Source organism: Mandrillus leucophaeus, unplaced genomic scaffold, assembly GCF_000951045.1.
Source record: "Mandrillus leucophaeus isolate KB7577 unplaced genomic scaffold, Mleu.le_1.0 Scaffold282, whole genome shotgun sequence".
NCBI classification, from domain to species: Eukaryota; Metazoa; Chordata; class Mammalia; order Primates; family Cercopithecidae; genus Mandrillus; species Mandrillus leucophaeus.
Window position 1 is genome coordinate 1,020,236 of NW_012102943.1, and position 24,835 is coordinate 1,045,070.

At 49.7% G+C, this 24,835-nt stretch overlaps 1 protein-coding gene across 2 annotated transcripts in view; it reads left to right on the forward strand.

The window, feature by feature from the left end:
• Positions 1-24,835, forward strand: part of ANXA6 (annexin A6) — a 74,572-nt gene that overhangs the window by 18,859 nt on the left and 30,878 nt on the right. For both annotated transcript variants that reach the window (XM_011985305.1, XM_011985306.1), the window contains 13 exons: positions 1,268-1,311; positions 9,037-9,127; positions 9,837-9,931; positions 10,503-10,616; positions 12,036-12,126; positions 13,034-13,113; positions 14,879-14,935; positions 16,200-16,293; positions 16,820-16,915; positions 18,098-18,156; positions 19,851-19,973; positions 21,142-21,200; positions 22,879-22,957. In XM_011985305.1, the coding sequence (XP_011840695.1) occupies positions 1,268-1,311; positions 9,037-9,127; positions 9,837-9,931; positions 10,503-10,616; positions 12,036-12,126; positions 13,034-13,113; positions 14,879-14,935; positions 16,200-16,293; positions 16,820-16,915; positions 18,098-18,156; positions 19,851-19,973; positions 21,142-21,200; positions 22,879-22,957 (1,082 nt within the window). The remainder of the gene's footprint in view (positions 1-1,267; positions 1,312-9,036; positions 9,128-9,836; positions 9,932-10,502; positions 10,617-12,035; positions 12,127-13,033; positions 13,114-14,878; positions 14,936-16,199; positions 16,294-16,819; positions 16,916-18,097; positions 18,157-19,850; positions 19,974-21,141; positions 21,201-22,878; positions 22,958-24,835) is intronic.

Consider the following 24,835-nt stretch of genomic DNA (forward strand, 5'->3'; position numbering starts at 1 on the left):
TTTTTTTTTTTGAGACAGGGTCTTGCCCTGTTGCTCAGGCTGGAGTGCAGTGGTGCAATCTTGGCTCACTGCAGCCTCCACCTCCTGAGTTCAAGCAATTCTCCCGCCTCAGCCTCCCAAGTAGCTGGGACTATAGGAATGTGTCACCACGTCCAGCTATTTAAAAAAAATTTTTTTTAATAAAGATCAGGTCTCAGTATGTTACCTACGCTGGTCTCGAACTCCTGGGCTCAAATTATTCTCCCACCTCAGCTTCCCAAAGAGCCAGGATTACAGGCATGGGCTACCATGACCAGCCTGAAAAATCCAGTCTTTACGGTGGCCGCAGGCACTGGTCCCAGACCCTACATCCTACCACACCACTCCCTGCTACCACATCAGCCACACTGAGCTCCTGGTGGTTCCTCACTTGCACTGCCCCCTGGTGTGCCCCTAGTTGCATTCGTGAGATCCTCTGACCCCCTCCACCTGGGACTACACCCCTTGTCACTCTCCTCACCAACTCTTGTCTTTTCTCTGTAGTTCTTATCTCAGCCTGATGAGTGCATTTGTTATTCATTCCCATTACAGCATAAGCTCCAGAGAAACCGAGTTTAAAAAATCTCTCATAATTTCTGTATGCACAGTGCCCAGAGCAATGCCTGACTCGGAGTAGGTGCTAAATGAGTGCATATCGACTTGTTCAGGAATGACAGTCCTTCAGATACTGCAGCAGGTGGTTGGAAGCCCTTTGAGTCCTATCTGCAGGCAGTCAAGCTCTGGGTTCTGAAGCCATCCTTGTTGACTTGAAAAGAGGGCATGCATGGTGCAGATAGTATAGACTCTGGGATCTAGAAATTGTTGAATTCAGTTCTAAGCTGTGTGATCTTGGCTCATTTATTGTGATGCTCCAGCCTCAGTTTCCTCTCTATAAAAAAGGAGAATCTGATGTGTGAAAGGATTTCTGTGAGTGTTAACTGAGACGGTGGTGAGACAGGTACCCTGCCTAGTCTGGAGGAGTCAAGGGGTCAGTGGTGGTCAGTGCCATGCCCGCCCTCCCTCGGGGATGCACGTCCCTTTCCCATACTGCTATGAATGTCTGGACACCATCTAATCTGTCCATTGTCTTCTGAAAAAAATGCGATCGGTCCTGAGCTGGGTCATTGGGTCTGATTTAACCTGAAGAGCTGGGGGCAGCTGGAAAACAGCAGAGGGAGGAAATGTAAGGGAAAGAAAGGGGCTGATTAGATCTGGGGGGAGTCTCATACGCTCTCTTTCTTTTCCACAGTGGATTCTGCTGCAGAACCGGAGACCATGGCCAAACCAGCACAGGTGAGGGGCCTCTCTTTCCTGAAGGTGGTACTCTGCTTTCTCTGGGCCTGGGATCCTCCTGGAGTCACTAGGCCTGCTGCAGAGACCCCCTGGTACCTTCAGCTTGAAAGAAGGAGGAAAGGTTCTTAGGCTTTGCTTGCTCCTGTTACAAGTCTCGGCTCTTCAGATGCAGCTCACCATAATGCAATATCACCCACAATATCCTAAGCAGAAAAGGATGTATATTGGCTTACCTGACAGAGAGGCCCAGGGCTTCAGGTCTGGTTGAATCCAGGGGTTCAAATGATAGTGTCAAGATTCTGCCTGTGTGAGCTGGGCTGCTTCTCGTGGCTTCATTCTTGGGTAGGTTCTTCCTCGCATTGACGTGGTAGTCATCAGCAGCTCCAGGCTTCCACTCTGCTGTCTTGGCAGCGCAGGGAGAAAACAACGTAACTCACGCCCAGTGATTCCAGGGGAAGGCCCAGGCCTGGTTCTCATCGGCTGGGCCTGGGTAACCTGTTCTTTCTTGGAGCGAGGAAGTGGAGTTGGTCCCACCTGAACTATTTGGCCTGAGGAAGGGAAATAGAAACTTGACAGGCAAAAAGGCAATAGAGGGGTTTCTCTCCTCTGGATATGCAAATGTTCTCTGTCACACCCATTTGGGATTGAAATTTCCTTGGCTTGGGAGACTCTAACCTCAGTCTTTTATGTCTGACCACTCTGCTGGGCAATAGAATTGGAGGCACATGAGAACTTTTACTCCCATGTGGCTGAGACTGGGTTCCGGCCATGGTCAGAGGTAGGACTCTGACCTCGACTCTACTCTGTTGAGGCTGGGCATGGTGTCTCTCACCTATAATCCCAGCACTTTGGGAAGCTGAAGTGGGCAGATCACTTGAGCTCAGGATTTCGACACCAGCCTGGACAATATGGCGGAACCCCATCTCTAGAAAAAATACGAAGGTGGCATGTACTTGTAGTCCTAGCTGCTTAGGAGGCTAAGGTGGGAAAATCACCTGAGCCCAGGAGATTGAGGCTGTGATGAGCCGAGATCATGCCACTGCACTCCAGCCTGGGTTACAGAGCAAGTCTCAAAAAACAAAAAACCCCGCTGCCCTCTGTTGGGGTTTGCCTGAGGGTGCTGTCTGTTGGCTGGCCTTGGAGAAAGTGATGCAGTCAGTGTGATGATGGGATTGGCAGGGAGAAAAAACTCAGGGATCTTGAAGAAAATCATGGGACTTGGCCCCGTTGTCCCTTACTCCAACCAACCCAGAACTACTGGCCACAGAATGCACAGACAGAAGCTGTCTGTGAGGTCTCTGGGCCTCATGTTCCCCTGACGGAATGGTTGAACTCAGTAATACCAAAACTCCATCCATCCTTGACATCATGACTGCCCCCAGTGAACCTGGGCTTATAGGATATTCACAGTTTCTGAAGAGCACAGGATGTTATAGGATCCATACCTTCAGAGAAGTCCTAGCTGTGGCCTTCATCTCAGCCACTGAGGAGTGCACTGTGTGTACAAGTGGCCTCTCTGCCTAGAAGGAAAGACTGTTACTGATTATGGGCAAAAATCCAAGGTGGAACTTTCACTGTTCCCCATTTCCTATGTGGAGTCATACTAGAGCTACTTCCTGAAGGGCATTTGAACTGCAGGATTCTAGATGATCGAAGTGGACAGGACAGGCCCTGGGAGATCAGAGAGGCCACGACCTAGGGTGCAGATCTTTGGACCTTGGTCCGGTGCTCTTGGGCCATGCATTCTGCCCGGCTGATCTGTGGTTTCTTGTTGCCATGGACCGGGGGCCAGCAGACCTTCTGCAAGCAAGTCCCAGGGTGGCAGGGCCTTAGGGAACCCTCCTCCTTTGGGGTGAGTTGGTACCCTCCATGCACAGTGTTCTGGTGGGGCAGTAAAGAAGCTCTGGGGCACGCAGGAGGGCATCCCACCTAGGTTGAGGAGAGAGGGGAAGTTGCCTAGGGAGAGCTACTCAGGGGAAGAACAAGGGGGCTGAGAGTGGTCTAGGTAGGGACAACTGGGACAGGCTAGAGGGAGAGCAAATGCAGCGTGCTCAGGGGAGTAAAGGTAATTTGGCGTGCTTGGGGTGCAGTGGTTTGGGGGAGAGGAGGGTTGCAGAAGACAATAACAGAGGAATGTGAGAAAAGCTTCCCTGCCGTTGAGCTGAAGTTGTTGCTTCCAGTTTTTAGCTGGGTTTTTAATTATTAGCTTGAATCTGGTGTCCTCCAAAACCCCAACACACGCACACATGCATGCATGCATACACACATGTGCATGCACACAGCAAACTGCTCCCTCTTCTCTGGCCTAGTCACACCCCCCAGTTCCTTCCACTGTGGTTATTGTGCTGTTCTCCCTATCTCTCTTTTCGGAACAGGAGAACTTGAGGCCCGAAGACATGAAGAAATAGGGTGGGGTCATGGAAGACCCAGGAGGCATGGCGCTGGGGCCTCCATTTCACAGGGACGTTCTGGGTTTGAATGCAATAATGAACATAAAAACACCTTGAGGACAGGGCAGGATAGGCAGGTGCTTGTGCCTGGGACTTCTGGGAGCTGTGGAGGTGAGGCCTGGGTCAGGACCGGCCAAGGCAGTTCTCAACTGGAGTCCTGGCCATGTACCTGTCTCTCTGGGGACATCGCCTCTGCTCCCAAGAGGCCACCAAGACTCCTGCTCCAGCAGCAGCCTGTGTGGGGCCCAGCCCCGCAGAGCCCCAGGGCCCGGCTGCTCACCATCTGGCACCAGGACTTGCTGAATATTTCAGGGTGGAAAGTCCCTTCTCTGCTGTCCCCTGCCTTGATCATGGGTTCCTGCAGCCAGGTGCGACAGGCAGTCGGGGTGGGGTGGGTGAGAAGCCTGTGCAGCTGCGCAGGTGGCGCTTAGAGATGAAGAATTCACGAAGCTGGTGTGAGAATGACACGGTGGGAAGCCTGGGCCTGGATGATTTGAGGGGCTGTCTCTGTGTCTCCAAATGTGACCAGTGCTAAGCCCCTTACCTTTGCTTCTAGTGGCTATGATCCTGGGGGGTCCCAGGACGACTAATCTAATAGGTCCTCACTTGGAAGATCTTACTAGTCCTGTGCAAAGAACTGTGCAGGAGCCCAAGCTTGCTGCTCGAGAAGCTTGTCTCTAAGTGAGCATTTTGATCAAGGCTTGTATAGGTCATTAGGCGCCCTTCCCTCAGCATGGCACTTCAGCCCCTTCCCCAGACACTGCTGTGACCACCCACATTGTATGAGGGGGAGAACAGTGGAGGAGGAGGGGCGGCAATAGGAAAGGGGGTCTGCGTGCTGCCTCATCCCCCGCCCTTCCTCCTGGGGACACGCTTCCCTCTTCTCTGCATCCCTTCCCGGCAGCTTACAATCCCATGACCTTAGCGACTCTGGGCATCTGGCTGTGAGCTCTGAAGAATCTGGACTCACACTCTATCTTGGTGCTTGTCACCACCAACACACCTCCACCCCAACAGACAAGTTAAAATAGTTTCTAGATGCTACATATCAACCAGACAGGTATTGATTCGAACCATTTGAAATCTGCTGCTATTTGACTGTTTTTAATCTACCTACAAGGCAAGTTACATGGCTCAACCTAGTAAAGAATGCCAAATACTAGGGACAGGGTTTTGAGTGGCCAGCTTTGTGTAATACATAAGGAAAACAATGCCAGGGTGCCAGAGCCTTGCCTTACCCAGATCCTGGCTTAGGTGTTGCGCCCAGGCTAGCCCAGCAGGGCTAGAGCTGCCCTTGCCAGCATTACAAGAGTCTGAATTGTTTATCCCCATCATCTTCTCCAGCCTCATCCCTTTGCCTTCCCCGCTTCTAGTGGATGATCTTAGTGACACCCAGCGTCTGCTCTGAGCACTGGAGACTCTGGGCTGGCTTTCCCAAGTGCCTCTTGCTTCCCTCCAGGCCTTTGCCATGTGTCTCCTCTGTGTGATACCTTCTTCCTCTTCACCTTTCCCCTCCCTCCTCTACTCCTTGGGGCTAGCCTGTTGCTCATCCCTCAGGACTCAGCTTAGACATCACCTCCAGAAAACCTTCTCTGATCTGCTTGCAATATATGCATATTCATCCATCCATTCGTGAAACAAATATTCAGTGAGTGCTTGATTGCCCCAGGCCCTCTACTTGGTGCTAGAAATGCATTAGTGAGCAAGAAAGACACAGTCCCTGTCCTTCCAGAGCTTCTAAGGGAAATATCTCCTAGCTCCCATGCTGCCCGTAGCCTCGTATCCACCACACTGTCTTGTAGTTGAAGTTGTCATGTATCTCTCTACCAGATTCTGAGCTCTTAGTGGTCCTTGGTCCTAAGCATCTACTTAGTAGACTCTCAGTAAATGTCACTTGCTTGCTTGATTGATTGATTGAATGAATGGTAGGGTAGCCCTAGCTGCCCTGGAAGTGTGAGTATGTGAGTGTGAGAAGCACTTAGGATGCTGTGGATTGGACAGCATTACTGCCTTTTTATAGCCTTGAATATAGGGTCAAAATGGCATAGAGGCAAACAGCACAGGGCAATAACTCAGATGTTTCAGTATTCAAGGAGAGGGGCAGGCTGGTGTGGTTGACCAGGAGGAAGCACTGGGCTGTGTGGTGGTTGCCCCTTCTTATCTCCAGCTCTGGTTGATATATGGGATCCATCTCCCACCCAGATGGAATCTGAGGGGAAGGGAGAGATTGGTCTGTTAGAAAAAGCCTTGGATTCCCTTCCTAGCTGGGCCTCTGACTTGCTATGTGGTCTTGACATGTCACCTGCCCTCTCTGTTCTGGGTCTTCTGGGACACAGGTGGTAATATTGAGACCAACTTTCCTCATTTAATTCTCAGCTTGTGGTTCTCAAAGTCCTTTCCCTCTCTTTTTCCAAGTGAGCCGTGGGAGGGACATCCTACTACTGAGGTGGATTACAGGCTAGTGCTACTGTGGATTAGGACAGGTTGGTCCAGACAGGTGGAAGGAAAAACAGCCATGAATCATGGCAACAGGCCAGTCTGCAGAGGGCCCGGACAGACCCTGGACAACCTGCCCCTGGTGGCATCTTTCAAAGCTTAATATTTCCACACTGGTCTCAGGAGGCCCTGGCATTGGACACAGCATTGCTAGGGATCCAGTGCCAGGGAGGTCTCCCTTCACCGTCTTCCCCTTCAGCTTCCTCCATCTCAGGGCTTGGGCCGTCATGGGTGTCTCCATCCATTCATTCAGCCCAGTCACAGTTCCTTCCAGCCTCTGTGCCAAGCCCGTGCTAGAGCTGGGGCTCCACGGTTCTTCTTAGGCAGAATGATTTGTCTTATTCTCAACAGTCTCCATTCTCCATGGACTCAATAACTGAGTGGGAAGCTGAACTAAAAGGTCTTTAAGGATCCTTGCAAAGAAATAATTTTGAGCTTCTGAGCCTTCTTGTTTCTCTCTCTCTCTTTTTTTTTTTTTTTTTTTTTTTTTGAGACAGAGTCAGTCTCATTCTGTCACCCAGGCTGGAGTGCAGTGATGCGATCTTAGCTCACTACAATTTCTGCCTCCCAGGTTCAAGTGATTCTCCTGCCCCAGCCTCCCGAATAGCTGGGATTACAGGTACCTGCCACCATGACTGGCGGCTCATTTTTGTATTTTTAGCTGAGACAGGGTTTCGTTACGTTGGCCAGGCTGGTCTCTAACTCGCGACCTCAAGTGGTCTCCCGCCTAGCCTCCCAAAGTGCTGGGATTACAGGCGTGAGCCACTGCGCCCAGCCACCTCTTGTTTCCCCATCCATCTGAGAAGCTAATCTTGTCTGCTGTACCTTTTTGATGTTGCTGGGCTGGAGGTGTCCAGAAAGAAAGAGAAAAGAATGTAGAAGTGAAATTCCTGGAGGACCCCGGTTGTTCCGTGTTCTTGTTCATTTATTCATGTGGCAAATACTTGAGTGTCCCCTTTGGTCAGTCTCTGTGCAGTGGGCAGAATGGACCTGGTGTCTGCTCTCAGAGGTTTCTGGAACAGACTGCCTGCTGGGGTGGAGGAGGCAGCAGGAATGTCTCAGGCTCCGGTTGTGAGGTCTGAAGGAAGGCCAAGGAGAGCGCTGGCAGTAAAGCCCCCATCCTGCACTCACCAAGCTCCTTGCAAGGCGCCCTGCTCTGGGTATGTGTTACTCTTTACGTCTCTACCCAGGGGCGTGATCAGGTTGCAGGGGATTCCCAGGTGGCAGGAAGACAGCTGTGTTCCTTTCTGGTCAGAACTTTAAATAGTATCTCCACGCCCACGCATGCATACCTCAGAGGAGCCAGCCTCTGCAGACAGAGACCAGAGAGCAAGCAGAGGCCTGGCCCGGGTCCTGCAGTGCAGACACTGGGAGGCACGGAGACCGGGAGACCGGGAGGCGGGGAGGCGGGGAGGCGGGGAGGCGGTCCAGTCCAGGTCCAAGTCCAGGGCTTGTTCTGCTCCACCTCTGCCTCCCTAAAGGCAAGGTCTATGTGGACCACCCTCAATTCCCTCTTTTTTGGATTCTTTCCTGATTTCCCGCAGCTGGATCAGCCTCTGCTGTTTTCCCACATTACCTTATTTTTGTCTTAGTGTATTTACTACAAGCTTTATAGTAATTGATGTGCTTGTCTGTCTCTGCCACTGGGCCAGGAGCTCGTGAAAGACAGGAATTGGGTCCCCTTTTTCCCCAGTTCCTCAGCCATTAGCGTAGGGCCTAGCACAGATGAAGTGCCTTGTCACTGTGCTGTGTGCTCAGTGACAGGCTCTGGCATCCTCCACACTGCCAGCTCTCGGCTGCTCTCCCAGACCCCCCACTTCTCAGTGCCGTGTAACTGACCCACATCTGACTTCTCTGTGAACCAGTCCCATTGTGCATTCAGGTTCAGGTTCAATATCTAAGATCCCCTGGCACTCTGCCGCTTCTCTCCTTCCCCTCAAAGACCAAGCCAGCTTGTCCTCAGATGCCGGTTCACAGCGCAGTTTACTGGGCCCAGAGGGGCAGCACCTCATCTTGGCATTGAACTGAGAGTGTCTCTGGACCCCCTGTGCCCAGGACCCCACCCTCAGTAGCTGACATCTGCAAGTTTCCTGGAGCTGGAGAGCAGGGGGAAAAGGTCTGGGTTCTGTGTGACCTCCCACTAGTGGCTCTTCTTTGGGCTTGGCTTCCGCAATAGAAATAAAATTAAGAGCATCTACAAATGGCTACACTAATCACATTCACAGAGGTGAAAGTGTAAACATAAAATGCTGTACAAATATGAGGGGCTGGCTGCGTGCACTGGCTCACGCCTATAATCCCAGCACTTTGGGAGGCCAAGGTGGGAGGAATGTTTGAGGCCAGGCATTCAAAACTAGCCAGGGCTATAGAGTGAGACCCCATCTCTTTTAAAAAAAAAAAAAATTTTATATATATATATATATATATATATATATATATATATATGACTCTTGCTATTTTTGCAGGCATCATTTTCATCTCCTACACTCAGCCAGGCTTTTTTACCCTCTCCTGGATGCTTTGGAAGGTGGTACAGGGCTGCAGGCCTTGGCCAAGCCCCTCTCCCTTGGGGAAATGGCACTGTCCTTTGGGTGGGTTGCAGCAGGTGGTATGAGAGAGTCATCCACACCGCTACCCGGGGTGTATGTGGCCAGCACTCGATTTTGCAGGGAAAGGAGCTCAGCCTGGACTGGGGTAGGCATCTGACCCGAGGTTGGGGGACTGGGTGCTTGGTCTCAGTCCGGGATTGGCAGCTCACCCTCTACTTTTCTCTCCACAGGGTGCCAAATACCGGGGCTCCATCCATGACTTCCCAGGCTTTGACCCCAACCAGGATGCTGAGGCTCTGTACACTGCCATGAAGGGCTTTGGTGGGTGCCAGGCTTCACGGGAGCTTGGGGGGGTATCCCCCAAATGTAGACACAGCCCAGAGCCCTTCTGGTGGTAGTGGTAGGATCTGTGAAATGGTGAAGTGCACTTATTCATTGTTTTTGGTCTCTTCTTTTTGTTAATTTTCATGATGTTATAATAAAATGTTTCAGAAAAAAAGGTATAAAGAGTAATAGAAATCTCACCCATAGATTTACCACCCAACTTAAGAGCTAGTGCTTCATTTGTGTAGCTGAAATTTCCTTGGTAGATCCCCCTCCTGATAATGCCGCCTGCTGCCTTTGCTCAGAGATAGCCACAGTCTGAAGGTGGTGCTTATATTCTTCTTTGTCTTGTGGTGGAAAGAACCCTGTACTGGGTGTTAGGACACCTGGGTTTTCTAAGCCAGGTTCATTGTGAGACCTTGGACAAGTTCTTTCCCCTCTCTGGGCCTTAATTCCCTGACTTGTGCAGTGAGGAGCTGGATCAGGGGTCTTCTGAGCGCAGATAGTGTGTATGCTGTGTCCGCTTTCAGTCGTGACTTAATAAGTCCCCACTGACCCTCTTCCCTGACACCAGCACCTGATGAGTGGAAGGCTCATGCTGAGGCCTGCAGGGAGCTACTAGGCCTGTGTCCAGGGAAGGAAGCAGCCCTGGTGGGCTTCCTGGAGGCAGGGTGGGTAGGATGATGATTGCTGTCTCCTATTCCAGGCAGTGACAAGGAGGCCATACTGGATATAATCACCTCCCGGAGCAACAGGCAGAGGCAGGAGATCTGTCAGAGCTACAAGTCCCTCTACGGCAAGGTAACCATGGCAACCGGAGGGCCCATGGGGTTGGGGGTGGGGGGGGGTGGAAGAATGATTTCATTCACCTGTGTGCTCATTCAGGTTATTTCCTGGATATGGCACTGCAGGTCAGCCTGTGGGCTGACACCTTACCCTGCTCTTTTTCTTCTCATCAGCTGGGGTCTTTCAGCCCTTCATACACCCACAGCACCTGCTGTATGCTGGGCTCATGCTAGGGGTTAGGGCTGCAGTAGTGAATAAGATGGTTGAGGTATCAACTCTGTGGACTGCCAGATAGTGAGAGAGATACACAGTAAACGAGGAAGCAGACAGCGGTGGGGAAGTGGCACAGGGCTGTGGACTTGGCCCTGCACCGCCGTTTGCTAGCAGCATGACTTGGAGTAAAATCCCTGTTGTCTCTGAGCCTGTCTCTTAGGGTTGGTAACAGTACATACCTCCAAAGGTGACGATGTAATGAGATTACTTAGCCCAGCACCTGCCAGAGTAGGTGCTCATTAAGTGTAATTCTTACCATTGTAACTACTCTTCCTGTTTCCTCTTCTCTCTCCTCTTCCTCCCCACCCGCCAGGACCTCATTGCTGATTTAAAGTATGAATTGACGGGCAAGTTTGAACGGCTGATTGTGGGCCTGATGAGACCACCTGCCTATTGCGATGCCAAAGAAATTAAAGATGCCATCTCGGTAAGAAGTGGGGAGTGTATGTGTGTGCTGGGGTGGGGATGTGGTGAATGGAAAGATTGTGGGCTCTTCCAAAAGCAGCTGGTGAGCCCCATAGCCACCCAGCAGATGTGAGATGTGTCCTGCTTCACAGACACATCTCAGTTTATCTCAGAGGAGCATCCCGGTCTTTACACAGGCAGATGCAGACCAATGTCAGCGTGATGCACACCCCATGAAAGGGGCCCTTGGCGCAGACCCCCTTACCAGGAGCTTGTAGTCCAAGGATACAGGTTATAGGGACATGAAGACAAATTGTGTCTAACACTCCTGAGGCCAAGGGCACACTAAAGGTAATCAACACGACCCTGGGCCAAGGGTTGTTTGAGAGGGCATCTTAAAGGATAATAGGATCAAGGTAAGCCCCAAATCCCAGAGAGGATTTGGTGGCTAGGAGTGTCAAGGTCATTGCAGGGGGTAAAAATGGCAGGAGACGTTGTGGTCCTGTGTTTAGGGTACAAGGAGTAGCTCAGCCTGGTTGAGGTAGAGGTAAAGAATTGCCCCCTAGAAAGAAGAGACAAAGCCCTTCAGGTATATCTAGCACTTTACAGTCTATAAAGTGCTATGATCTTTGTCTTCTATGAGCTATTAAGCATGAGTTCATTTTATAAACTGATGAACTTAGCAGTGTGAGATTATTATCTTCTCCTTCTCCCTGTGAGTTTGGCAGAGCAACTAATATCATCTACATTTTACAGATGAGAAAACTGAGGCCCAAAAAGATAGTTTCTGAAGAGAATTCACAGAGCTGGAAGAGGCAGAACTAGAACCTATGTGTTTTAGTCCATTCTCATAGTCCATTCTTATTCATAAGTCCATTCTTGTTGCTATAAAGAAACACCTGAGATTGGGTAATTTATAAAGAAAAGAGGTTGAATTGGCTCATGGTTCTGCAGGCTGAACAGGAAGCATCGTGGCTTCTGCTTCTGGGGAAGCCTCAAGAAGCTTCCAATCTTGGTAGAAGGCAAAGAGGGAGCAGGCATCTCACACGGTGGGAGCAGGAGCAAGTGGGGAGGGGGGGAAGTGCTACATACTTTTAAACAACCAGATCTCACAAGAACTTATGATCGTGAGAACAGCACCAAGGGGATGGTGCTAACTCTTCATGAGAAAGCGCCCCCATGGTCCAATCACCTCCCACCAGGCCCCACTTCCAACATTCAGGTCTACAATTCGACATGAGATTTGGTGGGGATACACATCCAAATCATATAACCATGTCTTAGGAGTCTCAGGGCAGCAGTTCCCAATCGGTGCCTAAGAGCTTGAGAGGAGCCTCCTGAGTGCTGGGGTGTCATAGCCCTGGCTATGACCTGATCTCAGCCTGTGTCCAGTGGCCTCCCATCCCTGCCCTTAACTCATGCGCTCCTTTTCTTCTCCCAGGGCATTGGCACTGATGAAAAGTGCCTCATTGAGATCTTGGCTTCCCGGACCAATGAGCAGATGCACCAGCTGGTGGCAGCATACAAAGATGGTGAGATGGGCAGGAGGCGCCACTTAGGATCTTCAGATATGAAATGAAGATGATTGCAAGGGTGGAGACACTAAGATTCTAGCCATCTACCTTCTCTCCTCCTTTCTTCTGATCCATTTGTCCACCCATTCATCTATCCAATAAGTACTTGCTTTGTGCTGGGTGATGTGCTAGGTTCTCAGGATATGGTGGTGGATAAAACCAAAGGGGTCCCTCTCTCTTAGACCAATGAGATAATGAGATAATGGAGGAGACAGACAATAAACAGGTAAACAGATAAACACAATGATGATGTATTTTAGCTAAGTGTTATGAAGGAAACAAGGTAACAAGAATCAAACTTTTACCAGTGAGGTCTTGGGAGGAAATGAGGAACCAATTATATACAGAATAGAGAGAAGATCTTTCCAACAAAGGGCATGGCAAGTGCCAAGGCCCTGAAACGGAAATGAGCCTGGTAGCTGGTACGAGGCTAGACGGGTAGAGGACAGGGCAGGATCACACAGGGCCTGCAGGCCAAGGGGCAGATGGTGTTTTATTCTGAGTCTAATGAGAAGTTGAGGAGTATCATGATCGGTTATGGGTTTTAAGACAGCCACCCTTGTTGCCATGAATTGTAAAGGCATTGAGAATAGGGGAGGAGAGAACCATCAGAAAACTATAGCCACTGTCCAGGTGGACCATCATGGTACAGGTGGGGTAGAGAGAGTGGACAGATTCCATTTCATCACATCATGGTCAGTACGAAGAGCCGTGAAAATACACCCTGGGTCTTGCCGTGATGGTCGCGTAGACTGGGTTTGGGAATTTTTAAAAATATCTGATCATTCTGGGGGCATCAGGGGCCTTTATCCTGGATCCCTGAGGTCTCTGGGGATGAGACTAGAGCTTGCGTTCCTTTCTGCAGCCTACGAGCGGGACCTGGAGGCTGACATCATCGGCGACACCTCTGGCCACTTCCAGAAGATGCTTGTGGTCCTGCTCCAGGTTGGTTCACAGCCTGTTTTTTTCCTCTGGAGTTTGGGATGGCTTCTGTCTGGCTCACCTGGGTGTAGAGCTGAATGTCCAGCGGTCTGGTCAGCTTCCGCTGGTTTGTGCAGGCAGGTGTATTTGGCTAACGCGCTTTCCCTCTGGCACACAATCCTCTCGTGCCCAGAGGTGTCTTCTGCTGTGACTTTCTTCCTCTCTCCACACTCACTCCTCCCGCTCCTCTCTGGGCCTCCTTCCTGCCGTGGCTTCTGCAGCTGCACATGCCGCATTTCTGGACCCCAGCATTCCCGGGGCTGCTGTGTGGAGTCTCCCACGTCTGAGCCTTATTGTCTCCTCACAGCCCGCCCAAAGCATATCACAAAGAGACTATAAGGAGGCTCCAAATTGGTGTCTGTGACTGAATTCAACCTGCCAAGTTGGATTTTCTTTTCCCCATACAATGTGTTTTAAGAAGCAAAGCAAAACAAGTTTGAGTTAGTTGCTAACATTTGGAAATTGTGAGATTTTGCTTAAAAACCAAATTTCTGTATCATTTTGATGTATTGAAAGTTGGGGTAGCAGCAGACCTGCATTCTGCATGACTGCAGTGGGCTGGAGATCATATGCCTCCTGCCCGCTTCACCACGAATGTTGTCTACCTGGCCCTCTAGGTATCTCTGTGACCACAGGCACGGTGGGAACAGGCATTGAGATGTCTCAAGCTCAGCTCCAAGGACCAGATGGTTATGAAACTTTGTGTATAAATTAAGCCACCACTATGTTTCCTCTCTCCCCCATTTCCCATTTTATACCAGCTCCTCCCAACTCTGTTCCTCTCATTGCCATAACAATCCCATATTAACCAGCTGGGGAATGATCAGGAGAAACCTCAGGAGTGAGATAGTGTGACCTGTGCCCCATTTTCAAAGTTGCTGCTTCTGGAAAGGAGCGTTGTATCCCTGTATCTTGGAGTCAAGCATTTTGTATCCTCAAGGTCTGACAGTAAGCAGCAGCGTGGCACACGTTGTAAGCTTGCCAGCCCTGTCTTCTGCTCAGTCCCAAAGAGAACCCAGGGGATTTGAGATCCTAGAATGCACAATCCAGGGCGAAGAAGGGGTGGCTGTAGACCTCTCCAGGCCACCTGCAGACCTCTGCCCATGTAAGAAGGAGTTGAGTACTGCTCTCCCCTGTTTCCTTTGTGCATCCTCCTCTATTTGTAAGCCTCCTTATCAGGTGGGGCAAAGGGCTTGGGCAGAACAACAGAAGCACCGTTAGAATTTGGTGACTTTGTAGCTTGTGAGCTCAGATCTTGGGCCCAAATCCTTATTGGTGAATTCTTTAAGTTAGGCATAAGAGCTCCTAATAGAATGCAAATGTTCAGATCCTTTGCCCCTGTGGAATCATTGCTGGAGGAGTGTCATGGGCCATGCCAGGATCTGTGGCAGGGACCCTCAGGAACCTGGGGCCCTGTCCTCAGAGATGTCCTCAGGACAAGGCTCTGCCTACCTCTGGGCTGGGGACACCTGAAAGAACCTCGGTTGTTCTTGGGACTCTCCTGTGTGGACCCAGCCCTGACGATGAAGGGAAAGGCCAGAGGGAGGGACCCTTTCATTGCCTCACAAAATAGATACTGTGGTCTTCATGCAATAGCAGTCACTGCTTCTGGACACACCTGGGCCACCAGGTTTTCCTGCTTTCCCTGTCTCCACCACTGGCATTCAGGCCTCCCTCCTGGCTTGGCTTTGCAGTGTTTGAAACACATATTCTTTGTCTCTCTGCCCAGGGAACCAGGGAGGAGGATGATGTAGTGAGCGAGGACCTGGTACAACAGGATGTCCAGGTAAACAAGCACTGTTGAAAGTCCCTGAGGCACAGCACAAGAGCCTCGGGAGGGGAGAGGTTGGGGCCCTGGGAAGGGCTGGAGGTGAAGTCCTTTGCATCAAATACCAGAAATAACCCAGCCACAGCTATCATGTATACTGGTGCTTTGTTGAAGAAAAGATATAAGTTATCTTTCAAAGGTATATCCCATATGTAATATTGGTGAGATGTACTTTGGAGCTTTCTTTATTCATTCAGTTATTTAATATTATTGAAGTTAAATACGTAGTATGTGCTAGGCACTCTGCCAAGCGTTGGGAAATCACTAACGAACAAAATCAAGTGGTACCGGGAGAGACAGGTATGCATTAATCACACAAACACCTTCTCTATCAATATATTGTACATTGCAGGCATTTTGAGTACCCAGTACATGCCAGCAGCACTACAGGGGCAGATACAGAGAATGCCATGACAGAGTCCCTGTTGTTAAGGAGCTCATACAATAGTGTGGAGATAGACATGTGAAGAAGTCATTATCATATACAGTAGATCAAAGTGATAAAGAAGCAGAAAGCTATGGGAGCCTAGGAGAGGGAGGAAAGGAGGGAAACAGAACTCTGCCTGGGAGCATTGGGAAGTACTTTGAGAAAAAATGGAATACTTAATCTGGGCCTTGAAGGTTGAGTAGGAGTTTCTCCAGAAAGAAAGGAAGAAAGGCATATAGGTATAGTCATATACCACGTAATGACGTTTTGGTTAATGATGGACCACATATATGATGCTAGTCCCAATAGATTATGGATCACATATATGATGCTAGTCCCAATAGATTATGGACCACATATATGATGCTAGTCCTATGAGATTATAACCCCATATTTTTACTGTGCCTTTTCTATGATTGTATGTGTCTAGGTACACAAATTCTTGCCATTGTGTTGCAGTTGCCTATGGTATTCGGTCAGGTAACATGCCAAACAGGTGTGCTGACTAGGAGCGATAGGCTATACCATGAAGTCTGGGTGTGTAGTAGACTATGCCATCTAGGTGTGTGTACGTGCTCTACGATCCTCACACAATGGGAGAGTCGCCTAACAATGGCAGTTCTCAGAATGTATCCCTATCGTTAAAAGATGCATGACTGTTTTATACGCCGAGGTCCTCAGGCTACCAATTACTGGTGTGTTCAGGGATCAGGCAGCAGTTCTGAGTGGCCTGGTCAGCGTGTCCTGTCTCCTGAGGTTTCCTCTTTCAGTCAAGTGCCACCTTTTCCCCTTTAGGACCTATACGAGGCAGGGGAACTGAAATGGGGAACGGATGAAGCCCAGTTCATTTACATCTTGGGAAATCGCAGCAAGCAGCATCTTCGGTTGGGTAAGCTCCAGAGAAGACCTAAAGCTGCTCCCTTGGGTTTATGCCAAGAATTCCTTTCTTTATCTCGTTTCTTTACCACTGATGGAACATGACAGCTACTTCAGTCCCAATTCAAACTCTAGTCCTGAGTTTATTAGGTTGTTGCGAAAGTAATTGTGGTTTTTACCATTACTTTTAAAAAAAAATGGCAAAAACCGCAATTACTTTTGCACCAACCTAATATTAAGACAGTGGTTTGTACAGTCCCTCAGCAAAGTCATTAACAGGATGCTTGGCCTTCCATCTCCAGTGCCAGTCCTGTCTCCGTGTTAGGGGATGAGGTGCAGTCCCTCACCAGCTGTGAAGCTCATCTGCACAACGCTGGTGATGTGCGTGATCTCCCAGTCGCCTCCATCAGAGCACCAGCCCTAGTTTCATGGTGGACAGTCAGGTCCTGGCCACTGCGCCCCCCTGCTCTTGAAGTCCTCATTTCTTCTCGGGGTTACAGAGGCACTCTCAAACCTCCCTGTCTCTCTGTCTGACGCAGTGTTCGATGAGTACCTGAAGACCACAGGGAAGCCGATCGAAGCCAGCATCCGAGGGGAGCTGTCTGGGGACTTTGAGAAGCTGATGCTGGCCGTAGGTATGTCCTGACATTGGATTCCTGCAGGTTTTAGGGGATTCTGGAACACCGGCCTAGGAACAAGGAGCTGAGAATGGAAAGGGGAATTACATGGTATAGAATTGGGAAGGAGAAAACCAGGTGGGCCGTGAATTCTAAAAGTTTCTCCAGGGCAGCGTGGCTGAGGCTGGGGAAGGGAAAGGGGTTTGAGCCTCAGGTACTGACTTCCTCCAGCTCCCTTCTCCACCATGGCAGGTGACAAAGAGCTCTGAACTTGGGCTGAGGATAATGATTATAATAGTTGACTTTTGTGGAGCGTCTGCTGCGTGCCAGGCACTGTGCTGAGTGTGTAATCTTTAAAAAAGACCCAGGAGTGGCCACTGCCATGATCTCTATTTCACAGATGAGGAAACTGAGTCTCACCAAGGCTCATCATTTGCTGAGGGGTAGTTTTGTAATGAGTTGAGGGTACTGAGAATGTGAGGATGTGAGGAGCTGGCTAGTCAGTGGTGGAGCCAAGATTCAAACCAGGGCTTCTCCCAAATTGGCTTGGAGCAAGTCACTTCTGCTTACTGGGCTCAGTTTCCTCGTCTGTTAAGTGGGGTGGGGGGTGGGCAGAAAGAATGGACTGCCTTAATTGCCTCCCCAGAAGCCCTTGCAATTCCAGCATTCCAGCAGTTAGCATGTCTGAGTCAGGAATATGTTGTGTATTTGTATTTCTTGGGGGAAACCTGCAGCTCCTTTATTGTCCCTCCCAGAGCCATCCCCTGCCCTCCATGTTTGAAGTAGTCAGCCAGTGGGACTCACAGTGATTCAGTGGGATTCACAATGACTCAGCTGCCAGTACCTTTCTGGTGTAGCAGGTCTAAACAAATGCCTTTTCCTCCTTCACCCCAGACCCTTCCCCCACCCCAGCTCAATTCCCTGTGAAAACCAAAAGGACTAGAAAGATAAAGGGGGTCTGTCTTTGTGATGGACTTCAACAGGATTATTTCAACAAGATTATTTCCTGTTTATTCCCTGGGTTTGCGGTGACAGTGGAGTGGTCTGGGGTGCTCTGGGACTGTGAGCTATCAGGAACCACGGTTCTTCCTGTATTGAGCTAGGTGGTCCTCAAGGAACAGAAACAAAGAGGGAGTCAGGCCATCCCATCCCCCTTCAGAGGAAGCCAGAATAACTCTACCTCTTCCTCCCTCTTCACAGTGAAATGTATCCGGAGCACCCCAGAATATTTTGCTGAAAGGCTCTTCAAGGCTATGAAGGTGCGTGGCAGGGCTCATGTGAATGAGGTTTGGGGAGAGGACTATTGGCCTCTTTGACAAGTCCTTGGGATCCAGTGGCCAAAGAGAGCCCTTCAGGGATGGCCACAGGGCTGACCCTGGTGAAGGTGCTGCATCCCAGGCGAGCTCTAGGGCCAGGAATGCTGCTGGTCACATGTCCTTCCATCTGCATACCTGGCTGATGTCATGAGTCAGCAGATGGACTTAGGGTGGCAGCCTGCACCTGATCCCTCCAGCCAAATGGGTTGGCGGTTCCGACTTTGCAAAAGTATTAACCAGAATGTTCATATACAGCGTATGTAGGCAAGACCACTTTGGCCTTGCCTGCTAAGACTCATCATGTTCACCCCATGACAGTTCCACTCTGGGTGTGTTTCTGAGAAAGCTTCCCAGGCTTTTACACATATGACGCACAGAGAAACTGGTATTTTTGTGATGCACTGGAGGAAATGAATATAGTCATTTGCTGCCAGAGGCCAGAGGCCCAACACCCAGAAGCTTGGGCCTTCCTGGCCCTGGTTGGCCATTCCAAAAGTGCAAAGTAGACTGTCGGCCATTCTCTGCCCACCAGTGTGCCATAATGAGGTGGGGCAGCTCAGCCCTAGAGAGATGTTTGCCTATATGCATGAATTCATAAGAATGCCCATCACAGGCTGCGTGCATGCAGTGGCTCACACCTGTAATCTCAGCACTCTGGGAGGCCAAAGTCGGAGGATCCCTTGAGGCCCAAAGTTCAAGAGCAGCCTGGGCAACATAGTAAGACCTTTGTCTCTACAAAAATGAAAACTAGAACTAGCCAGGGGCTGTGGCACATACCTGTAGTCCTAACTACTCGAGAGGCTGAGGCAGGAGGATTTCTGGAGCACAGGGCCCCTAGGTTTGAGGCTTCAGTGGACGCAGTGTGCCATGTGATCGCACCACTGTACTCCAGCCTGGAAAACAGAGTGAGGCCCTGTCTCTTCAAAAAAAAAAAAGAATACTTATAACAGTATTGCCTATATTAGGAAAAAGCTAGAAACAACCCGGTGAGTGACCATCAAGAATAGCATGGCAAAAAAAATAAATGCACAGCGGTATATTTGCAAAGTTCCAAAATGTGTAAATCTAAGTGTATTGCTTAGAGTTACAAAGCTATGGTAAAATTATAAGGAAAATCAGGTGTGAAAATTATGCATGAAGAGAGAAGAAGAGGTGTATAACAGTGAGAGGGCTGGGCATGGTGGCTCACGTGTGTAATCGTAGCATTTTGGGAGGCTAAGGCAGCCCTTGAGGCCAGGAGTTCAAGACCAGCCTGGCCAACATGGCAAGACCCCATCTTTACTAAAAGTACAAAAATTACCTGGGCGTAGTGGCAGGTACCTGTACTCCCAGCTGCTCGGGAAGCTGAGGCAGGAGAATTGCTTGAGCCCGGAAGGCAGAGGCTGTAGTGAGCTGAGATCATACCACTGCACTCCAGCCTGGGCAACAGAGTGAGACCCTATCTCAGAAAAAAACAAAAACAAAAAACAGTAAGAGGAGCATAGAGAGAGCTTCAATGATGGGAAAGGCAATGTCTGCTTCTTTTGCTCTAATTTTTAACTTTTTATTATGAAAATAGGATTTTCAACTAAGCTGGGAGCTATTGGCACTCTAGCCTCCTCTCAAGTCCATGTTCCCCAAACCCACTTGTCTTGCAGGGCCTGGGGACTCGGGACAACACCCTCATCCGCATCATGGTCTCCCGTAGTGAGCTGGACATGCTTGACATTCGGGAGATCTTCCGGACCAAGTATGAGAAGTCCCTCTACAGCATGATCAAGGTCAGCAGAGCTCATGGGGGCAGAGAAGGGAGCATAGAGCTTTTCGCCAAGACAGAGGACTTAGGGACTATTCCCAGGAAAAGGAAATGTCCCAGGAAGTGGGAGTCTCTTGGACATTCCAGGAGCCCCTGTCTTGTGGCTCATTCAAGGAATTTAAGTACATTCAACAGAAAAGCAACTGTTAGGGGTGTTTGTGAGTGGTAAGGCTACAGACGGAGGCAGGGGCTGGGTCATGAAGGACACACAAGCTGAATTAAGGGCGAGGACTCTGCCCCAAGGGCAGTGAGAGTTCACAGTCTCTTGGAGGAAGGCTGGGAAACACCGAAGAACACAAATGAGGGTTAATGGGGAACCTTTGGCCTGGGCCGGGTGATTGGTGATGATCCTGGGACATCTAGCCCCTGAGGCTTTATCGGGAGACATATGTAAAGTTAGAGAAGTTTTCCCTTTTTTTTTTGGATGACTGAAATAAAGCTTTATGGGGTGACAGAGAAAGAGATCCAAGTTGTGTTCTCCAAAGTATGTTTCCAAAGGGTAATTTTTTTAGGTATTATGTGCAAAATGTTCTATGGAAAAATAAGTTCATAACAAACCAGAATAAGCAAAGATAAATAAGCCAGTTTCTTTACCTCAGAGCGAGCTTCTCACAGCCTTTCATGTTTTGAAGTCCATTATGAAGCCCCAAGAGGGATATGGAATATGCATCTCTATGGATATGTGCATCTGTGTAATATATATATTTGTTTGATTTTTTGCATTTCCCAATGTTTTTGCTCATGGAACCCCATTCCCATGCATATTTCACGTGGAAGGGCTGGGCTGGGGACTGTCTGGTGGCACTGCTGTGCTGGGGCACTGGCTTGAAAGGGCAGCTAGCGTCTCGTCTCAACTCCGCATATTGGTAGTGAAGTCATATTGGTAACTTGAAATTGTCCATTGCTAGAAGTATTTACACCACAGAAATTGGCAAATGCTATAAATTAGGGCTTCCCCCAACCTCCCGCTAAGAACCAGTTACTCAATATTAACCAGCACAGGAGGGCCAGGGCTGCTATGAATAAGTGTTCATTCAGCCTTCCCCTCTTTTAGGCTGTGCAGAACCTTCACCTCCTTGCCTGAGAGGAGCCCAGGGCTGGGTGAGAGGTAACCTTTCTTTCTTTCTCTCCAGAATGACACCTCTGGAGAGTACAAGAAGTCTCTACTGAAGCTGTGTGGGGGAGATGATGAGTAAGTGGCTTCTTGGCCCCCGGCTGGAGGGCATGGCCTTGGGGTGGCAGGCAGGGACTCTCCTGGCTCGCATCCTGATGGGTGAATTGGATGAGCTGGCGATTCCCCTGAGCCAGGAGCGTCGCAAAAGTGAAAGGCGGCCTTTGCTGGTACCTTTTGTGCTTGTGGATCTGTGTGTCTGAGCGTGTGGTGGTCTGAACGTGAGCGTGGTCTCCTCTATATGGAGATGTCTGCTCTTGTGAACCTGGAAAGTCAGTCTGGGGTTGTGGACCAGAAACCAGATTATGAGCGTCCAAGCCCTGCTATTTCCTAGCCGTTTTTCGGTTTCATCACCTGTTAAATGGGAAAAGGAAACATTCCTGCTCTGCATATTCATTTATGCAGCATATATGTGTTAAGTGCCTTCTGGGTGCAGACCCTGTGAGGAGGCCCCTGATGAAGGCCATAGCCCAGAAGGGGATACAGACCAGTTTCCAGAAGGGAGAAGTCCTGTGCTGGGGAGAACTGGCGGTGCCATGTAGAAAGCGTATATAAAAGCACACAGAGATGCCCTAGCCCAGACCAAGGGGAGGCTCTTTGGAGATACACGGTGAGACTCAAGGAGGAAGGGGAAGAGCCAGGTAAAGAGAGGGTCTGGGGACAGTGTTTGGGTGGAGGAAATCACCTATAGAAAAGCCTAGGAGTGAGAAGGAGCAGCCTGATTCATTCATATGTCCCAGGTCATGCATTTATGGAGTACTAGGGAGAGAAATAAGGCAGAGAAGTGGGAGGACCTGGGGGCCTCTTCCCAGAGTATTAAATTGGGACATTACTTGACCAGATTTGTGTGCTGGAAAGGGAACAGGAGGCACTCTGATTTCCTTTCTCTGGGACTTACAAAGATCCAATTACGGAAGGGATGCAAGAATTTCCTGTGAACCTTTGGTAAGGACCATAGAGATTGATGCAGTTCAGCAGATATTACTGAGTTGATACCTCCAGGCACTTTGCAGGAAGAGATATAGGGCTTGCATGGCCATAGCCTGCTCATTGGCCTGTTTGAGAGGGGAGAGTTGGATAGAAGACACTCAAATTCTAAGGAAGAAAGGGGAGGCTGAAAGATTGGAAAAATCCGATCCTGCTTGGACCCTGCAGCCGGGAAGGCTGCCCTTAAAAGCCAGCATTGGTCGGGCGCAGTGGCACACGCCTGTAATCCCAACACTTTGAGAGGCTGAGGCGGGAGGATCACCTGAGGTCAGGAGTTCAAGACCAGCCTGGCCAACATGGTGAAACCCCGTCTCTACTAAAAATACAAGAATTAGCCAGGCGTGTGGCCTGTAATCCCAGCTACTCAGGAGGCTGAGGCAGGAGAATCGCTTGAACCCGGGGGGCAGAGGTCTCAGTGAGCTGAGATCGCACCACTGCACTCCAGCCTGGGTGACAAGAACGAAACTCCATCTCAAAAAAAGAGGCAGCATTGCAGGGGGTGTCGAGAGATGGAAGGTTCTCAGAAATAGAGGGAGGACCCTGGTGAATGGAGGAGGCATAGGCTGGAGAGAAAGAAAGCTTAACGTGTGTGTGGTGCGTGCACGTGTGTGTATGTGTTGGGGTGTGTGTGTGTGTGTGTGTGTGTGTGTTGTGTGGAGCGTTGCCCGTGATGACATTCCTTCCTGTCCTCTCCCTAAACCCTCCATTCCAGTGCTGCTGGCCAGTTCTTCCCGGAGGCAGCGCAGGTGGCCTATCAGATGTGGGAACTTAGTGCAGTGGCCCGAGTAGAGGTCAGACCTTCCCCTCCTCCTGCTTGACCTCTTGACCACAGCTTTTCTGCTTGCGCCTTCCTGCTGCTCTGGTTGGCACCCAGCTGCCCCCTGGCGGCCAACCCGACACGTTGATTCTCACATCTGAAGCTTCCTTTTCTCCCTTGGAGGGATGAATCGGTGGAGGGGTGCACCTGGTTTCTGCATTAGCTTCTGACACGTTGGAAAGGGTTCTGGCCCACTTACTAACAAGGCTTGCTGAAATGGAGACCTGGCTGGTTCCATGGAGGGGCCTGTCCTGCCCGGGGTCCAAAGAGTTGGCCTCAGAGACACGAAAGCTGAGAACAGATGGGCGTCCCTGGGTGCACTGGAGGATTTCAGGTTGTCCTCCTGAGCATCCTCAGACTGGGGGTCCACAAAGGACAGGGATGGGAGGTTTCACTAAAGTACTTTAGGCAAACCATTCCAGAGACTGCAACGCTTGGCCCACACAAAAATGTACAGGACCTTGGAGCTCTCTGTTACTTACTCACTATGCAACCTTTGGAAGATGCCCCCTCCCTCTGGGCCTCTATGTCTCCATCTTTAAAGTGAGGGGTTAACATGGCAATCTCGGTGATCTCTTAGGGCTCTTGGGCTCTGATGTTCTAGGACAGCGTTCCCCAAATAAGTCAAGAGATCTTTGCAGATGATCGTAGGTGATGTGAGAAGTGAATTTAGTTTGGCAGGGTTGAATAACACAGAACTCCACATAGTGAATGAGAAAGGCACTCCTTTTCAATTTCATCAGCGTTTCTGATTATGTCAAAGAGGAAGTCTTGGTTTGGTGCCACCATCTCTGCAACACTTGCTGATTTTCCTATTTCACAAAGAGAAAGCTGAGAGAGCTCACTTTAAGTTTCGGAGCTTCTGGCAAGCAGAGGCATCATGTTCAATTTCATGGTATTTCACCTCTTTTGTTTTTATTACATTGATTTTTGTGGTAAATTGTCAGTTTATGATACATGGTATCAATTTCCTAATTCATGGTAGTAATACAAAAGTAATTTCATCCTTTTTTTGTTTTTGTTTTTGTTTTTTTGAGATAGAGTCTCACTCTGTTACCCAGGCTGGAGTACAGGGGCACAATCATGGCTCACTGCAGCCTCCCCAGGCTCAGGTGATCGTTCCACCTTAGCCTCCCAAGTAGCTGGGACCTCAGGTGGACACCACCACACCTGGCTAATTTTTGTAGAGACAGAGTTTCACCATGTTGCCCAGGCTGGTCTTGAAGTCATGGGCTCAAGCAATTCTCCTGCCTTGGCCTCCCAAAGTGCTGAGATTACAGGCATGGGCCATTGTGCCAAGCCTCATTAATTCACTTAACAATTATTTTTTAAGTGTGCCTATTATATGTCAGACACTGTTGTAGGCACCTGGGATATATAACAGGATAAAACGGATACAATTCCTTGCCCTTTGGGAGTAATTTTAAATGCACTTCAAAAATGGATGTATTTAAGTCAGAAAAGAAGTTGAATTACATAAAACCATTAAGAGATGGCATAGTGTGTGTGCTGATTTGGAAAAGTGAAAGTCCTTCAGGAGTGACTGAAATTTGGGAAACTCTGTTCTGGTATTTCAGAACATTTCTGCTGCCTTTTCAGGGGGAATGACTCTTTAAGGGGCAGAGGGGGTCTCGGGGGCAGGGTAGGATTCAGAAGAACTGGGGAGGCTCCAGTGGAATAAGTAGCCAAGGGGCACTAGAACCGAGGCAGATCCTGTGGCAGGCAGGAGCCTAGCCAATTTCCCTTGAACAGGACTTGCCCTGCTCCTAGCCCTGAGTCCCTCTCTCCCTCTCTATCTTTCTGTCTGTCTCTCTCTCTCAGCTCTTGTGCAGGGTCTGTCTGCTGTGGCTTC